We start from the raw sequence: 18423 nt of genomic DNA, 5'->3' as shown, positions 1-18423 counted from the left end.
TTTTGTTTGTTTGTTTGTTTTTGTTTTTGTTTTTTTGAGACAGGATTTCTCCATGTAGTTTTGGTGCCTGTCCTGTATCTTGCTTTGTAGACCAGGCTGGCCTCAAACTCACAGAGATCCGCCTGCCTCTGCCTCCTGAGTGCTGGGATTAAAAACGTGGGCTACCACCACCCAGCTATTTATTTGCTTTTAATGGCAAGATTCTGGAATGAAAAAGACTTATGAATGTGTGGCCAGTGAATCAAGAAGTGCTGACCACAGATTGAAAGTCAAGAACAACACTAAGAACTGCATGATTTGCCCCATGTTTCATGTGGCAGCCAACTTGTGTGGAGGCAGGAGGATCAGAAGTTCAAGGTTACATAGAAAGTTTGAGGAAAGACTAAGCTACATGAAACTTTGTCTCAAAACAAACTAACAAATACGTTAAGCTTTGGGGACTTTTGAAACACCTAAGAGATGATAGGTAATTGGTGATGAAAGTGTAGAAGTTGGAAAAAGACTAGGAGGGGGCTACAGAGGTGGTTTGGTGGCGAAGAGCACTAGCTGCTCTTCTAGAGGACACTGTTTCCAGCACCTGTGTTGGACTGTTCACAACTACCTGTTAACTCCAGCTCCAGGGAACCTGAAACCCTCTTCTGGCCTCTGCAGGCATCTGCACACATGTGGCATGCACTCACAAAGACACATGTACACACACATAAAATTTTAAATGTCTAGGCAACAGGAAGAATTGATAGTTGGGATGAAATTAAAGCTGTGAGAGCCGGGCGGTGGTGGCGCACGCCTTTAATCCCAGCACTCAGGAGGCAGAGACAGGCGGATCTCTGAGTTTGAGGCCAGCCTGTACTACAGAGCGAGATCCAGGACAGGCACCAAAACTACACGGAGAATCCTTGTCTCAAAACACCTCCCACCCCACCCCACCCAAAAAAAAGCTGTGAGAATAGATGGGTTAGGTTCAGCCAAAACGACAGAAAGTTGGGAGAAAGTAAAGAACAGATTGATCCTCGAATTAGACTGTATAGTGTGAGGTGAACCACTGGCAGGCAGGGCAGGTGGTGAGGTTTTTGCCATCCCACCCCCAACCAACAGTGCAGGTTAAAGCTGAATGACCTCTCTCGGTCCACTGAGCCACACCTCTCATTTTCTATCTATCTGGTGGCCCCGTGGTTCCAGTTCCCTCAGTAAAGACAAGGACCTACAAAGTAGGTTAAGGGCCTTCACACAGTTTTCCTTAAGGGAAGGGGCACAGACGCTGTTAAAATTCCACTGTCTTATTTTTGTTCCTTTTGGCTTTAAATGACAACCTCGAAATCCTCTCCTCCACACATCTAACCTCAGAGGGCCCCAACTGAACTCCATTCCACAAATACTTAGGGGTGTCGTAGTGGGTACTACAAAATGATTAAGCTGTCTTCCCAATCCAGACCGCGTTTGGCCAGACAAGCGTGCTGGGTAGAGTTTATGAGAGGTAGGAGTCCACGGGACACTAAGGAAAAGGGACCTCACCCCATGAGCTGCCTTATAAACTCCGGGGCAGGGGCTGGGGCGCCATGTCATCCTCTCTAGACTTAATGCTGAGATGGCACTCCCAAGCGGCTGACATGAAAGCGGTCTCATAAAAGGGTCCGCGTCATTAGGGTGATGAACCAGCTGGTGCTTGGAGATCGGTGGAGGATGAAAGGCGCAGGGTGAAGACGCCCTGCGTTCCCCTCGCTTGGCTGGGCAGGGCTTCCCGTCACCGATGAAAGCCGGGGGACTGGGCTCAAAGTAGCTCTTCATGCCTTTCCGGGGAGGAAGCTGTGGACACACTCCAAGGTCGGGAAGGTAGTCGTAGACCGCTTTCTTTCCTCAAGTCTTGGATGACCTGTCTCCACCCACCCCGGACTCCCAAGCTTCGCAGGCGACTCTCTAGGATTGCAAGTTGTTATGGCAACCAGGCTGTCGGGATACTGAGGCAAGCCGAGGTCTAGAGAGGCAGCATCCTTCGGTACCCTCCTCCGATCCGCGGGTAAAGTGGCGCCCCCTACGCACAGGAGCCGTCCCTGGGCCCCCGCCCCCGGGCGGAGACCACCGTGGACCTCCAGGGATGGGAGGCCGCTCTGGCCCCAAGCGGAGCCTCTCGTTGGTAGACGGGCTCGAGGTAGTCCCTCTGGGCGCTGCGCAGCTGAGCGGCTCGATGCTCCGACCGGAAGTGCTCTTCACCGCCTGCCTCCCACCCGGCTCTCTGGTCCCGGCGGTAAGATGGCGGCTACCGCGGAGTGCGATGTGGTAATGGCGGGGACGGAGCCTGAACTGCTGGAGGACGAAGACGCAAAGAGGTAACCAGGTGGTAGGATCATGGAGGAGGCAGGCTTGGAGTTCACGGCTCGGGGAAGGTCGACTCGGCAGCGAGGCAGCCCTCAAATGTAGAGACTTTGCAGACAACCCTCCACTCCCCGCCCCCAATCTGAGCTGGAGTCGACATAGACCCTCTGAAGGGGCGTTCTTGGGGGTCTGTTTTCCCCTTCTGCTTCCGCCTGGCGGGGAGCTGAGGCATGGCCTAGTTCTGCAGCCGAGAGGAAGGTCGTCCTCATTGTAGAGGCCGGGGTGGGATCTCAGAGGTCGGCTGCAGGGTGGGGGAGGCGTCGCGGCGTCGATGACGACTTCCTTAACATAGCCTCAACCTCCGCCTGCTCTGGTTAACTTGTGTGCATTGTTGTCTGTCCTCACTGTGTGTCTCCAAAGCCCTCATTCTCCTCTTCACCTCCTGTCCCTCGGTAATTACACTCGATGGTCATTAGTATGGGTCCGAGGAGATGGTATACCTCGTTATTGACCTGGTCGCCCCCCCCCCCCATTACTGTAGAAATTAAAAATGGATAGACAGAAGGACGAATGAGGAACTCGTCTCTTACTGTGCTGGTCAGACGCTTCTTCACCCTTCCTCCTAGGATCATTATTAAGCTCACGGAGGACAGCTGTTTAGATGCAGTTGGCACTGCTGGGCAGCTGCAGTGGCGCGATTGCCAGTCTGGACTAGCCTAGGGAGCTGCTGAGTGCGTGGTTTTCCAGAACACTCTGTGAATTCTGGCACCAGCTAAGGACAGGTTTTTGAACTGGGTTGGAACACAGATAGGAGCAGGCGTACTTGTTCTGATACCAGAGGTGAACTGGTTTCATTATCAGTTGCAGATTAATTTAATCCTTTTGTTCAGGATGGACGTCAGTGCCCTCAGTCTTCAAACCATGGGCTTCATATGTTCATACTAAGCCTGTGGGGTACGTTTTCAGTCGGAATGATTTGAGATGGTGAGAGAGTTAGATCCGGAGGTCTACAAACTAGGATACTGAGGTTTTTACTATCCAAGTTAGAAATACAAGAGGGTACTTGGGGAGCTACAATGACTATCGTAGTTATCAACTGTGTGGGTAGTTCCATGGAAGCTGGGAGGCTTGACACAACGTGGTAGATCCCTGAGATATCAGTCTAGCCTCCTTTGTTTTGAGTTTCCACATCTTTGCAGTATTTGGAGGTAAGTATCATCAGCTCATGCATATCTTAAGGAATTGCAAAATGAGAAGGGAAGCCCTTCGCTAACACAAACAGAGCTTAAATTATTTTATTTCACTTGTATTTAGGAAGAATTTGGTGCTTCTTACTGATATAAATAGGGACTTTGGCCATGTGTCATTTAAGGACGATAGTCTACTCAGTGTAAATCTCCAGCCTTGAACTCACAGGGATCCATCTGGCTGCCTCTGCCACCCAAGTGCTGTGATTGAAGGTGTGTGCCATCGTGCCTGGCTAGATTTCACTTCTGTGTTCCCCTCTCTAAAGCAGATTCTCTCCTTAAAGTGAAACAAAACCTCTTTAGAGGGTGTTTGTCATGAAGTGGTGGTAAATGAATATGGTGAGATATATCAAGAAACTAGAAGGCTGACTGTGGCGGCACATATCTGTGATCCTGAACTTGGGAGATGGAGGCAGAAAGAATGAGAATTCATCATTCTGGGTTTTATACTAAGAGTCTGCCTCAAAACACAAATAAAGCTGGGCCATGGTATCCCACAGCTTTAATCTTAGACCAGGCTGGCCTCAAACTCAGAGATCCACCTGCCTCTGCCTCCCAAGTGCTGGGATTAAAGGTGTGAGCCACCAACACCTGGCTGAAAATGTTTTCTTAAACAGACATGTGATATATATTTATGGAGTTCAAATTTTAGACATGCAAAAGCTGATTTTTGAGTTTCATGTTCATTATATGCCAGTTTTGTGTACAAACCAAAAAGAAAATAATTTAAATCACTGACTTCTGCTGTGTAAGGCATCCTCAGAACAAGCATAAGCTGGGCAGTGGTGTTGCATGCCTTTAATCCTGGCACTGCAGAGGCCCAGCAGGAATTCTTTCTTCCTTGCATCTTGACTCTAAATGGATCCTGCTGCTGCTGAATTGTCACAGTCCCACAGAAGGGCAAGATGAGAGGAACTTCAGGATCTCATGATTGCAACATTTTATGTGACTACTCATTTCTTTAGCTTTAATGTATCAAGAGAGAGGGAGACCCTAGATGTTTGAACCTGTTAGTTTGTCACAAGTCTACCCACAGTAGCTAAGAAATTAAAGTAAAAGATATCTTGAAAAGGTGTAGAGCAATCCAGGAATGAAAGGCCTCTACCCACATGTGCATATATGTGCATTCACACATGAGCACACCATGCATACACTCTTTTTTGTTGTTGTTGTTGTTGTTGTTGAGACAGGGTTTCTCTGTATAGTTTTGGTGCCTGTCTTGGATCACGCTTTGTAGACCAGGCTGGCCTTGAACCCACAGAGATCCACCTGGCTCTGCCTCCCGAGTGCTGGGATTAAGGCGTGCGCCACCACTAACCAGCTTTTTGTTTGTTTGTTTGTTTGGTTGGTTGGTTGGTTGGTTGGTTGTTTGGTTGGTTGGTTTTTCGGCATACACACTCTTAAGTCCCACTGAGAGTACATTTGTCTATTATTTCACTGTTTGCTCCTCTTACTTCAGTGTTGAATATGGAAGCCACGCCTACATTATTCCAGGTAGCCTAAGCTGGATGTTAGCACACTCCAAAATAGAATTTTGTGTGTGAAAATTGCTTCTGTGTGTGTGTGTGTGTGTGTGTGTGTGTGTGTGTGAGAGAGAGAGAGAGAGAGAGAGAGAGAGAGAGAGAACTTTGGAGGCCAGAAGACAAATTGTGGGAATTGATTGTCCACCATTTGGGTTCCAGCGATTGGATTCAGATTGTCAGGCCTGGTGGCAAGCGTCTTCACAGCTGCTGAGCCATTTTACTGGTCCCCAAACTGCTTGTCTGTCTGCCACTTTATAGAAAGAGGGTTAAAGTTGAGACATTTCAACAGTTCCACTAACTTGAGGCCTTTGATGTTCCTGGGAAGTTGCTGGCCACTTTTCCTAATATGCAGTACCTGTTGTGAGTTAAAGGTGTCTGACTCCAGAAGCTGCTTGGTCTCTGTAGATAGCCTCTATTATTGATGGGTTTCAAGCAGTTCATTAAGCAGGAAACCTGTCTTTATTTCATTTTATATCTGGTGTGACTGGACATAGAGACACAAAAGCATCAGGGAACCACAGATTGGGAACTAGGACATCCTTGCTTCCCTGAGCCGATATTTCTTGTCTTTAGATTTAATTATTTGATGTGTGTGAGTGTTTTGCCTGCACATATGTATGTGTCCATGAAGGCCAGATGAGAGCATTGGATCCCTGGAAGTATAGTTACAGACAGTGTGAGCCACCATTTGGATAATAGGAATTGGACCCAGGTCCTCTGCAAGACCAGTAAGTGCTCTAAACCACTGAGGCCTCTCTCCAGCCCTAATGATCTGATATTTACATATGTTTGTATTTTATTTTGTATTTATAGGTGTTTTGCCTGTATATATGTCTGTGTGCCAGGTAGGTGTAGTGCCTGCAGAGATCAAAAGAGGGCTTGAATTTCCTGGAACTGACATTACAGATGATTGTGAGCCACCATTTGAGTGCTAGGAATTGAACTTGGGTCCTTTGGAATAGGAGTCTGCTCTTAACCACTGGCCATCTCCTGAGCTAATATTTCTGTATCTGTTCTCCTAATGTACGCAAGAACCATCCTTCCTTCTTTCCTTCCTTCCTCCCTCCCTCCCTCCCTTTCTTTCTTTCCATTTACTCTGAGTGTGTGTGTGTGTGTGTGTGTGTGTGTGTGTGTGTGTGTGTGAGAGAGAGAGAGAGAGAGAGAGAGAGAGAGAGAGAGAGAGCGAGCGCGCTTGCACGTGCACCAGAAAACAATCTGGGAGTTGGTTCTCTCCTTCTACCATATGGGTTCCAGGGATCAAACTCAGATTGTCAGGGTTGGGGGCAAGCTGCTTTACCTACTGAGCTATCTTTTCAGAAAAGTCAGCCCGCCTCCATCCTTTCCTCCTTTCCTCCCTCCCTCCCTCCTTTCCTCCTTTCTTCACAAGGCCTTGCTTGTTATATAGCCTTGGCTGGCTTGAAGCTTGCTATGTAGTCCGGTCTAGCTTCCAGCTCACAGAGATCTGCCTGCCTCTGCCTCTGCCGGTATTGGAAGGGCTGTTCCTATCAGACTCTTGTTATCTAGGGATCTTAGTTCCTTTGGGAATTAGGAATTTGTGTTTTATTTCTCTGTCCACATTGCTGAGTCCATATCCTAGGCTTTGTGGTAATTATTTGTTTACTACAGCTTTTTAAACTTCATAGTCTTACTTAACCAGAATTAATGGGAACCCATACTCCCAACCTGATTGACATTATGAGTTTGTCCACCTTCTCAGAGTTCTAGGGCTAGCAGCTAGACATTTCAGTAAGTCTGAAAGGTGAATGGTAATTTATTTTCAACTTTAAGTCAAATTAATGAGAAACATTTCAATTTGGTGTGCTTTAAGTGTGGCTCAGAGGCAGATGGAAGAAATGAGTTATGGCTAAAGAAGGGGATAAACTTAGGAATACAGAATCCTGAATATAGCAAATTAGTTGAACCCTGATAATAACACATAGAAATTTGTTAAATAGTAATTAATGGAACAGAGATAGGATATAGGAAATCTCTTTTCCTTAATGTAGTTCAGACTCATATTAAGCAATGTTGAGTAAACAGTAATTTTAGGGAAATTAAATACTGGGCCAAGTGAGTGGCAGTTGCTCTGGTGCCTAGTCACTTGCTAACAACAGGAATTCTGATTGGCCTGAAGCCTAACCTTACTGTACATTCCAGCCAATAAGGGATTAGCTTAGTCATTGAAGCTAGTTTTTAAAAAGATTGAGTACTGGACGCTTGCCTGCCTTTGGTCTCTTTCTCTAGGACTTTAGAGGACAGTGATCAGAAGCTGCCTAGGTGCCTTATCACCTGATACAAAATCCTCTTGAGAAGCCATGTGTCCCCTTTCACTAATGTTTGCTCTTCGTCCTCAGTGTTGAATGATGTGGAAGTTACAGAGACGACGGTCCAGGTATTCTCTGAAGCTGAGTTTCATCATTAGGAACAGGTTCAGAGTGTTTTTCCAGGGGCCATTCTTAGTACTGGTGTGACAGTTGCTTTCTTGCCCTACCCAGACAGAAACCATAGTTCTTACTTTACACCATGATGGGCAGAAGTGTGCGTGGATGTGCTTTGGAGAATAGTAGTATGTGGTGGATATGGCTTTTCCAGTTTTGTTTTAAGACCTGTTTTCTTGATGTGTGACGTGTGAGGAAGCTAGGTTGTCAGATACACAGTATTGACCCTCTCTGACTCTGCATTACTTTTGGGAACAGTATGAGGGACAAACAAGCAGGACTCTGCTGGATTTTCTGCCTGAAAGTTCCTGCTTGGGTAGTTTGATCTAAGACAGCCACCTGTTAAAATTGAGGGCCCAAGAATGCCACTGGAGAGTCCAGGCTGCCCCTCTAGTTTTCCTATCTACTGTCCATATTCCTCCAAACATCAGGACCTGCTCTCTCTTTCTCGTGTGTGTGTGTGTGTGTGTGTGTGTGTGTGTGTGTGTGAGAGAGAGAGAGAGAGAGAGAGAGAGAGAGAGAGAAAACGTGAGTGTGGGTGTGTGCATGTGGAGATCAGAAAACAGCTTGTGGCGGTCAGTTCTCTCCTTTCACTCTGAGTTTGTCAATGGAACTCAGGTTCTCGGGCTCAGCAGCAAATGTCTTTACTCACTGAGCCATCTTGCCAGCCCTGAAAGCAGCCTTTTCTTAATTGCAGTTCCTTAGTTCTAGATTGTTGAGGGATGCCACTGTCTCTATCAGGACGAAAGATGTTACTGGAGCTATTAGGGTAAGCCTGGGCCTGGCAGTGCTCATAGCTCAGCTCAGCCACCATCTTCAGTAGGCCAGTTAAAGACACAAGTCACAGTGAAGAGCAGAGAAAGGAGGTTGACTCATGGGGAAGAGGAACAAATAAAGAAGTTCAGTGACACCCCACTCCCCAGTCTATCAGGTCATGATCCAAGGTTTAGGTTTAAATGGAGGGCAAGAGGTGTGCATAACTAAGCTGTCCTGATTAAGTCACGATCCTCCCAGAGCCGACCCATCACTGGTTGGATGCTAGTCTCTCCTACAAAGCAGTCTGACTCTGAGAGATAAGTTCATCTCTGGCTGGCACTACACCTTAGCCTGTTCCTTCCCTCAGCTTAAGATTCCCGGGGGATTCCAGTCCATGCGACCATGTGTCACCAAAGAGTCTGATAGCCAAAAGGAGGAGCACAAGTATCTCTCTAGAATATCCTCACCCCTTCAAGGATGTCTGCATTGTCATAGGATGGAAAACCAAAAGATGGAGCATGGGTTCAGAGATATAAACTCGGCCTCAGGCTAACACTGAAAGCCAATGACACGTCCTCTCAGAGTGGCTTCAGAGAGGCTTATTACTCAGAAACAGCCTTATAGTCTGGTCTCTTCTTCCCAGGGGTAAGTACAGGAGAAGCAAATGCCAGAACACTGACACCTGTTATTAAGGCACGAAGGTCATAATTGAGGTAGCTGTTTGTGTGACTATGGTTATGGCTGCAGTGATGGGATCTCTGTCAGGATTGGGATTGGATTGGTTGGAGCATCACAGCTCTGCTTCCCCAGAGACTAGGCAGCACATGTGTGCCTGGTGTCCTTCCCTACTCCAGCAGTAGAGAGTGCTGCTGGCTGTGCAGACTCCACCACAGCTCCCCTTAGTGCACTTGGCCTCTGGTTCTGCCCCTCTGAGGTTCCCCTTAAATGTCCAGTAAGGACAGGAATTTTTGTCTTCTTTGTTTTCCACCTTCCCTCTTTTTGGGAGTGGAAGTTTATTTTTGAGGTCGTCTGTCCCCCTTGTGTGTGGTGTGTCATCATCACCCCCCTAATCCCCCACCCCTCCCACCCCCACAGACAGAGTTTCTATGTAACAGCCCTAGCTGTCCTGGAACTCAAGTAGTAGACCAGGCTGGCCTCGAACTCACAGAAATCTGCCTGCCTCTACTTCCCAAGTGCTAGGATCAAAGACTTGTGCTACCACCACCTGGCCTTAAGGTGGATTTTTAAAATTTATTTATTTTTAGTGTATTGGTGTGTTGCCTGCATGTATGTCTGTATGAGGGTGTTGGGTGCCCTAGAATTGGAGTTACAGACTGCTGTGAGCTGCCATGTGGGTGTGTAGAGCCTGGGTTCTCTAGAAGAGCAGCCAGTGCTCCCAACCACTGAGACATCTCTCCAACCCCGAGTTTTTAATATTTTGAGACAGTATTGCACACCATAGCCCAGGCTAGCCTAGAACTCACTATATACTCCAGACAGGCCTTGAACTCTGTAGTAGTCTGTCTGCTTCAGCCTCCTAAGTGCTGGAGTTCTGGGTATAAGCCACCATGTCTAGCTGAGGGATTTTAACTGTGCTGTAAAGTAAAAATGGAGTTGCTGTTGAATCTGCTGCAGCCTCCCACACTGACAGCTGCCTGACACCTAAAACTCATCTTAGTGCATCTCTACTGAACCTGGAAAGAACCTTTATTATTTAAAATACAAGGGTTAAATCCCCGGACGAGAAGAAAGCACAATAAAGAACCTTGGGATTGGGGTGGGGGGGAGAGAAAGGAAGGTACACAGTCTGGGTGAAGGAACTGGGTAGCAGGTTGCTTTGCAGCGGCTAGAACTCACCTTTTCTCTGCTGCTTAGTTAGCATCCAGCACACAGTACCTTAAAGGTACTCAGTAGTTACAGACTTTTTCAAGTCATGCTTTCACTTACTGAAATTTTATTTGTAGGTTAGAATTTATTTAATATTTAAATATCTTTAAGAAAAAATGGAGTGACTGACTTGTTGGCAGGATGGGATAGACATGAGGCTATTGGGCCCCTTCTACTCTAGTCTCATGAAGGTCAGAGAGAGTGCAACATGAAACAGGCCTTGTGACATGCCATTGGGGACAAGAGGTCTGGGGAAGGGGGAGGAGGAAAGAATTTCAACTCTGAGATGGCCAAGATCTCATAAATTCTGGAGGGTGGAGGACATTTCTAAGTCAACAAGCAGCTAGCAAATAAATTTGACTGAATAGAAGAAATGAGGCGCCAAAATCTAGAGCAAAGTATATTGTAGAGATAGTGAACATAATAGAAATACCTTGGGGAGTCCTGATGTCCAGTCCTGTGGTGCACACTGCAGGAGAAGAAAAAGGTTTTCCCGCCAGTAAAATAGTCCCTAAAACTGAAGCCTTTTTAAGGACACTACTCTTAGAAAACTAGAACATTTTGTCTTCGGTTATACTTTTAGCAAAACTGGATTCTTTTCTACTTAAGAATGTTACCTGAGACTTGAGATTTCCTTTTGTTGGTTTTTTGTCTCATAGATAAAAGAATTTAAAAACAGACTTGGAAAAAAGCTTTAAATTTGAGAAAGAAACCATAGGCAGAAAACACAGGGTAGGCAAGATACAAAATAAGTCTCTGAACTGGCCGGGCTGTGGTGGAGCACACCTGTGAGCTTGAGGCCAGCCTCTTCTACACAGTTACAGGACAGACAGCTGTCTCAGAGAAGAAAACAATAGCAAACATCTCTAAAACTGCCAGGAGGAGGGAGGTGGAGAAGACCAAGGGAGAAAGGCAGGCCTTTCTCATTAAGGTCCAAAAACGCCAGCAAGTTTGGCAGTGGTGATGGCAAGAAGCTGGATGGCACTGGGTGGAGCGTCTTGGAAAAAGAACGACAGTGTCTAAAGTGTGTGGCGAGCTACTTGACCAGTACACAAAGGAGAGATAAGAAGGAGGAAAAGGAAAAGTTAGACTTTAAGTTAGAACTCAGAAGAGCAGACAGGTCAGTAGTGAAAACCCATAGTGCACTGGGGTTTCTGTAGGGTAAATATACTGTTTAAGGGGTAATTATTCCTCCCACCTTCTTAGCGTGACACAGTGAATCAGCTTTCTTTAGGAAAGTGGACTCTTGGTGGTCCCTGTTGGATTAACTCTTAAGGGAAGGGATAGCAGTGTAGTGTAGGAATTTAGAATGTAAGTCTAGCTTGATGGTGGTGGTACACAGCTTTAATCCCAGCACTCAGGAGGAGAGACCGACAGATCTACAAATGGAGTTCCAGGATATCCAGAGTTACACAGAGAAAAAACCCTGTCTCGAAACACCAAAAAAAAAAAAAAAAAAAAAAAAAAAGCCATGTCTTGATAGAGCTCAAAGATCCTATTTTGACGTGGGGGAAGTAGTTTTCCTTTAATGGTTTCATCTAAGCTCTGATAACTTCACATTTTCATGTGGTGTTTTAATTTTTAAGGAGAGGCAAAGCTGATCATTAGGGAAAAGGCCCATCTTCAGTGACCTCTAAGCTTGCTAATATCCATTTAGCTGCCTAACAAGACTAGAAAATATACCAAGGAATGCAAAAAGCAAGCAGGTTATAAAACCTTGGGACCCCACCTCATTCAAACTACCGTATCTCTCTTGATCTAATCATTGTTAATACTATTGGAAAAGTTCAACTTGATTAAAAAGATGTCCACCTAGTTTGCTTCCTGTTGCTGTGGTAAACACCTAAACACCTAACCAAAAGCAACTTGGGAAAGAAGAGTTTATTTCTCCTTGTAACTGTCACTGAGGGAAGTCAGAGCAGAAACACAGAGGACTGCTGCTTTCCAGCTTGCTTGCCTTGTGCCCCTCCCTGGGACAGGGCTTCTCTGCGTAGTTTTGGGACCTGCCCTGGAACTCACTCTGTAGACCAGGCTGGCCTCGAACTCACAGAGATCTACCTGCCTCTGCCCCCCCTCCTAGCTAGTGCTGGGATTGAAGGCGTGCACCACCACGCCTGGCTAAAAAAAGACAATCTTAAAAGAATCTGTTTGTAGCCAGACATGGTGGCACAGGTCTCTAATCCTAGCACTAGGGGAGCAGAGTCAGATGGATATGGGGGTGGTCTACATATCAAGTTCTAGGCCAGCCAACGCTACATAGTGAGACCTTATCTCAAAGCGGAGATGGGGTGGGGTGGAATTGTTTGCGTGTGTGTGTGTGTGTGTGTGTGTGTGTGTGTGTGTGTGTGTGTGTTGGGTGGGGGGGGGGGCTGTCAGCTGTAGCATCAGTATGGAAGTCACAGGGCACTCTTAGCAATTGCATCTCTCCTTCCACCCTATGAGTCCCATGGATTGAACTTGGTAGTTAAGCTTGGTGGTAAGCATCTTTACTCATTGAGCCCTCTTACTGGCCTGTGTTTTATTTTTTAATTGTTCTGTAGCTATTTTTGCAAGAATTGGTTGTTAGTGATTCAAGTCAGAATCATTCCCAGCATCCTTGTTGAATCAGAGCTGCTATACTTAAGATGTTAGGAATTGACCCTAGGATTAGGTGGAGGATTAGATAAACTAATATATTTTTTTAAAGATTTATTTATTTATTATGTATACAGTATTCTGTCTGTGTGTGTCCCTGCAGGCCAGAAGAGGGCACCAGATCTCATTACAGATGGTTGTGAGCCACCATGTGGTTGCTGGGAATTGAACTCAGGACCTCTGGAAGAGCAGTCGTTGCTCTTAACCACTGAGCCATCTCTCCAGCCTTAGATAAACTAATTTTATGTAGCCAGGCCTAGTGGTACAAGCCTGCCTGTAATCTTAAGCTATTTGAGTGGCTGAGTTATGAGGTCAAGGCCTACCTGAGCAACAGTGAGTTCAAGGCCAACCTTGAGCAACTTAGTGAGGTCCTGACTCTGACAAGTATATTTTAGTTCCCAGTAAGAAAATAAAGCATTTTATGGTCATTGCATAATATATAAATGCATTGAACTACTATATTATACTTCATTAATATATAGCTATGTCAGGAAAAAAAGTAAAATGTTAAAAAAGTAAAAATTTCAAAGACAGACCAAACAAAACAAAACTATAGGCTGGGCTAGGTATGCACAGGAAGTCCTGAGTTCAGCCCTCAGCACAAATGAAGCTGAGTATAATGGCACCTGTCTGTAACCCCCAGTTTAGTAGGCTGAAGTAGGAGGACCAGAAGTTCATTCTTGGCTTTGTACTGGATTTGAGGTCAGCCTGGGCAAAACCAGACAAAGCAAATGAAAACAACAAACCTACAAAAGCTTCTAGAAGTTAGGAGACCAATGCAGTCACTGCGGTACATCACTACGATACTCCACTGATCACTGCTGCACATCACTGTGGCACATCACTACCATATATCACTGGATCACTGCAGTACATCGTTGTGGTGCATCACTGCATCACTATGGTACATCACTTCAGAACATCACTGGTATATCACTGCATCACTGCTGCACGTCACTGCTGCTTCCTCAGTTGAAAGGCAAGTGGAAGGATCACCACAGCATTGCTTTAGAAGGCCTGTATGCGTCTTGACTAGAATTGTCTGAGAGGATGAAAAGCACAAAAGATGTATTATAGTTGTTAATAACACCATCAAGCCAGTTCTGCATATGCATATTTTGCTTTAGTATTTTAGGGTTTAGTCTGAACTTAATTTGGAGGTGTTAGTTGTCATTTGTCTTTTTGAGCCAAGATCTCACTAGATAGCCCTGACTGGCTTGGAACGCCCTATGTTTAGACCAGGTTAGCCTCAAACTCACAGAGATCTGCCTACCTTTGCCTCCTAAGTGTTGCAAATTTAATTTCGTAGCCACAGAAAATAATCTCAACTCTTCCTTTGTCAGCATTGATGTTTTAGCAGGTACATATTGAAACCTCATTAGCTGTCAAATGAGTTACTAACCCTGGCAGGAGTGACAGGTACCACCTTCTCTTCTCTTCCAGTCCCACGTCTTTGACACCTCATCCTTCAGCTTGAACAGCTTCACTTTTCTCAAGACAGGACTTGAATGATTTAGCTCTGGAATTGTTCCTGGTACAGTCCCGGTGGATTCCAAAGATCCACTTTTTCCTCTGCTGGTTTCAAAGGGTCAGGCCCATTGGTTAGGGCTTGTGTGTTTGGGGAGGTCCAAAATGACGATAGGCTCCACTTTGGACATAGGACTTGGATACAAAATAAATAAAGAAATAAACATTTGGCCTAAAAGCACCAAGTGCCTAAGTCTATTGTCTAGGCAGCTGCTAATCAGCTATGTTTCTATGAAACTAAGTTCTTTTCATGGAACTGTGGGAATAGCTAATTCTGGCCTGATATGCAATGTGAGGTTTAAAAACATGGCAACGTGCCACAACACAATTCTTGTTCTTTTTGCTGTGGGCTGACTCTACATTACTTGCTTTGTTTGCTCTAGAATGGAATCTACTCACTATTTACAAAATTGAAATGCATTTCTTGGGGGAGGCAAAGTCCAGTTCACTGGGTCTTACATCTTAACGAGAAAGGAGCCCCACTCTCTCTAACTGGTGGTTTTAGAGATCTCATTTACCTTGATTAAATCCAGGTTTCCATCTTGGGACAGATTTTTCGTGACAGAGCTGTTTTGTGTCTTAGTTTAAAGGAATGTTTAGTTATTGTCCTTGCCTTATTCCCTGTAGTGCAGATCAATTTTGTTTTATTTTATTTTATTATTATTTTTTTATTTTTTTCCGAGACAGGGTTTCTCTGTAGCTTTGGAGCATGTCCTTGACTAGCTCTGTAGACCAGGCTGGCCTCGAACTCACAGAGATCCACCTGCCTCTGCCTCCCAAGTGCTGGGATTACAGGCGTGCACCACCACCGCCCAGCCAGATCAATTTTAAAGTGCTTGTCAGTATCACAGAAGTGAGCATATGAAAGCCTAGGTATTGATACATGCAGACTTTGGATTCTGACAAGCATGGTTAGACTTTGGGCAAGTTGCTTACTCTCCAGTAGACTTGAGGTTTTGTTGTTCTTGTTCTTGTTTGGGAGGGCGAGGGGGATGACAATGAACCTTACTTGGCTAGTTGTGCATGGAAAGAACCTGGCCAAAATATCTGTTAGTGGTTTCTACTGAAATCGTTTGGGTTTATGTTAGAAGCCAGCAGTGCACTCACCTCTACAGGAGAAGCACTGAGGAAAACCACCATTCAGTAGCTCTTGTTACTAATAAGCTTTGCGCTGCTGGCTCAGTGGCTGGGTGCCTTTGGTTTTCCTTGAGGATCTGACTATTTATTCTTAGTCACTGCTGATTGAAGAAGCTAGATCTTATTTGCAGTTGGGTCAGTATCTACTCCAGAGTTTACTCCATTCTTCAAAGTGGTTTTTCTCAGCTTCTGGAATCCAGTTTAGGGGAAGCTCTTGAGATATCTTGGCATGTCTGCTCTTAAAACATAGGCTTTTCCTGGAGTTTTTATAACACTTAATTTGCTTAATTTATATTTAAAGGAATTTTGTGTATCGCATTGAAAGATTTCAGTTGATTCGATAAGTCCTGCAAGTGAGGGAGGTCTTTCCTGGGTTCTTTTAATAGCGGGTGGCCTTTTTACAGTATTGTGACAGTTGGTATAATAAGATTTTTCAGGCAGATTTCCACCCAGTACAGTTTCAGTCTGTCAGCATTCGTAGGTAACTCCATTTGCCTTCTCCTTTCTTCTAGCAGTCTTTTCTTGTTGGGGGGCTTATCAGGACAGTGTTGGGGAAGTGTGAAAAGGCAGGACAGCCTTGCCAGTTTGCAGTTTAAAATATGTCAGAAATGAACCATGAATCTCACATGCCATGTCCTAGACTCAAGCTTCAATCTCCTGTAGCATCGCCAGTGTTAAACTGACTGCTGGGGATGTAGCTTAGTGTCAGTGCTTTCCTAGCCCGTACAGATCCCAGTGGGGGCGGGGGGGGAGTACCAAAAACTATGACTTTTGTCTTTCTTCCTGAATTGATTTCCCTTTTGCATATATGGGAAAAATATTTTTCTTTCTTGTTTTTTGTTTTTGTTTTGTTTTTTTTGAGACAGGGTTACTCTGTGTAGTTTTGGTGCCTGTCCTGGATCTTACTTTGTAGATCAGGCTAGCATCGAACTCACAGAGATCCCCCTGACTCTGCCTCCTAAGTGCTGGGATTAAAGGCGTGTGCCACCACTACCCAGCGGAAACAAAAATCTTTAAAAGAGATATGCTTACATACTTAGTTATGTTACAGTAGCCCTTTCTCTTTCTGCTCTCTTCCCTCCTCGTGGTCTCTCTGTCTCTCTGTTTCTCTGGTCCTTCTCCTCTCTCTCCCTCTCTCTCTGTCTCTCTCTTTTTCTCTCTATCCCCCTCTCTCCCAATAAAGCTCTAAAAAGATATATATATATATATATATATATATATATATATATAGAGAGAGAGAGAGAGAGAGAGAGAGAGAGAGTCTTTATCATTTGAGTTGGGAAATAGAGTGTTTGAAGCTCTTTTTTTTCCCCCTCTCCCTCCAAGACAGAATCTTCCTATATATCCCCTACTATGTGCTATATAGACCAGACTGGCTCAAAGTCACAGTGCTCTTAACTGCTGAGCCATCTCTCCAGCCCTGGTTTGCTCCTTTCTTTCTTTCTTTCGTTCTTTCTTTCATTCTTTCTTTCTTTCTTCCTTCCTTCCTTCCTTCCTTCCTTCCTTCCTTCCTTCCATTCATTCATTCATTCATTCATTGTTGTTTGTTTTTTGTTCTTCGAGACAGGGTTTCTCTGTGTAGCTTTGTGCCTTTCCTGGAACTCGCTTTGTAGACCAGGCTAGCCTTGAACTCACAGAGATCCACCTGCCTCTGCCTCCTGAGTGCTGCTGGCTGGGATTAAAGGTGTGTTTGCCCTTTTCAAATGCTGTTGACTCCTTTGTCACATACTTCGTACTGTTCTTCCAGTGGCAAATGGGGAAACACTTTTCAGGAGACTACATTATTAAGATCTGAAGGCTGTGACCTGTTTCATATTGAGAAGTCAGTTGCCCTCAGTGGATTACCTGAATATGTTTTCCCTGGAAGTTTGCAAATTTAGAAGTGTCACAAGCTTGCAAGTCTAGCACTTGGGAGAAGACAGCAGAACTGCCACAAATTCAAGGATAGCCTCCATGTTAAGACACTGTCCTAAACTCTCAAACCAAGCCCTTCAAAACCAAAACCAAAAAGGGACAGTCGTTGTGACATACTGGAAAAATTCAGTGTTGGCTTTCAGTGGCTCCCTTACAAAGCATGTGTGTGGTGCGTGCAAGGCCCTAGAGGTTTGCACTCTCAACAGCAGAGGCAAAGGAAAATGGGCTGTATGAGGGAATGTCTAAATGTCCCCTGTGGGAGGGTGACTATAGGCTGGAATAACAAGCAAGATGAAAGGCTACACAGCACAAACTAATTTGTGGTGTTGTTACTGTTTTGGTGGGGTTTTGTTTGTTTGTTTGTTTGTTTTAAAGATTTATTTCTGGGGTTTGGGATTTAAAGGCCCTGGGTTCGGTCCTCAGCTCCGGGGGGAAAAAAAAATTATTTCTACTTTATTTTATGTGTATGAATGCAAGTATGGATGTGTACCACTTGTGTTCCTGGTACTTTCAGAGGTCTGAAGAGGCCGTTGGATTCCCTGCAGCTGGAGTTATGGATGGTTGTGAGCTACCATGTAGGTGCTAGGAACTGAACCCAGGTCCTCTGGAAGCAAGAGCAACAACTGTTCTTAACCACTGCCATCTCTCCAGCTCTGGGTTTGGTTTTTTGAGAGTAGATCTCGGATAATGCAGGCTGTCCTCAAACTTGATATGTAACCAGGCTTGACTTTGAAATCCTGATTTCTTGACTCTGTATCCTAAGTGCAGAATGCAGGCTTTAGACACCATACCTGGCAGGCTTTGTTGTATTGATTGTATTGTGTTTTTGAAACAGTCTCAATATGTAACCCAGGCTGGCCTGGAACTTACTGTGTAGCACGGGCTGTCCTCAAATTCGAAGCAGTTCCTTCTGTCTGAGCCTCCCCAAATTGAGGAATTGCAGGTGTGAACTACTATGCCTATCTGAAAGGAGTTCTTTCAATTTAGTTTAAATGTCTCTGAATAGAATGTGAATAGGCTGGATTATTTCTTTTGGACTCCTTTGGGTCC

General features: G+C 45.1%; 1 protein-coding gene across 1 annotated transcript in view; it reads left to right on the top strand.

Moving 5' to 3' along the window:
• Window positions 1–1721: 1721 nt before the first annotated feature.
• Window positions 1722–18423, top strand: part of Dnajc7 (DnaJ heat shock protein family (Hsp40) member C7) — a 37575-nt gene continuing 20873 nt past the window's right edge. The window contains exon 1 of the mRNA XM_036194589.1: window positions 1722–2324. Coding sequence (XP_036050482.1) covers window positions 2248–2324 — 77 coding nt within the window. The 5' untranslated portion in view covers window positions 1722–2247. The remainder of the gene's footprint in view (window positions 2325–18423) is intronic.

Source organism: Onychomys torridus, chromosome 8 (genome assembly GCF_903995425.1).
Source record: "Onychomys torridus chromosome 8, mOncTor1.1, whole genome shotgun sequence".
Taxonomy (NCBI): Eukaryota; Metazoa; Chordata; class Mammalia; order Rodentia; family Cricetidae; genus Onychomys; species Onychomys torridus.
Note: the sequence above shows the minus strand (reverse complement) of the source record. Positions and strands in the feature narration are given on the sequence as shown.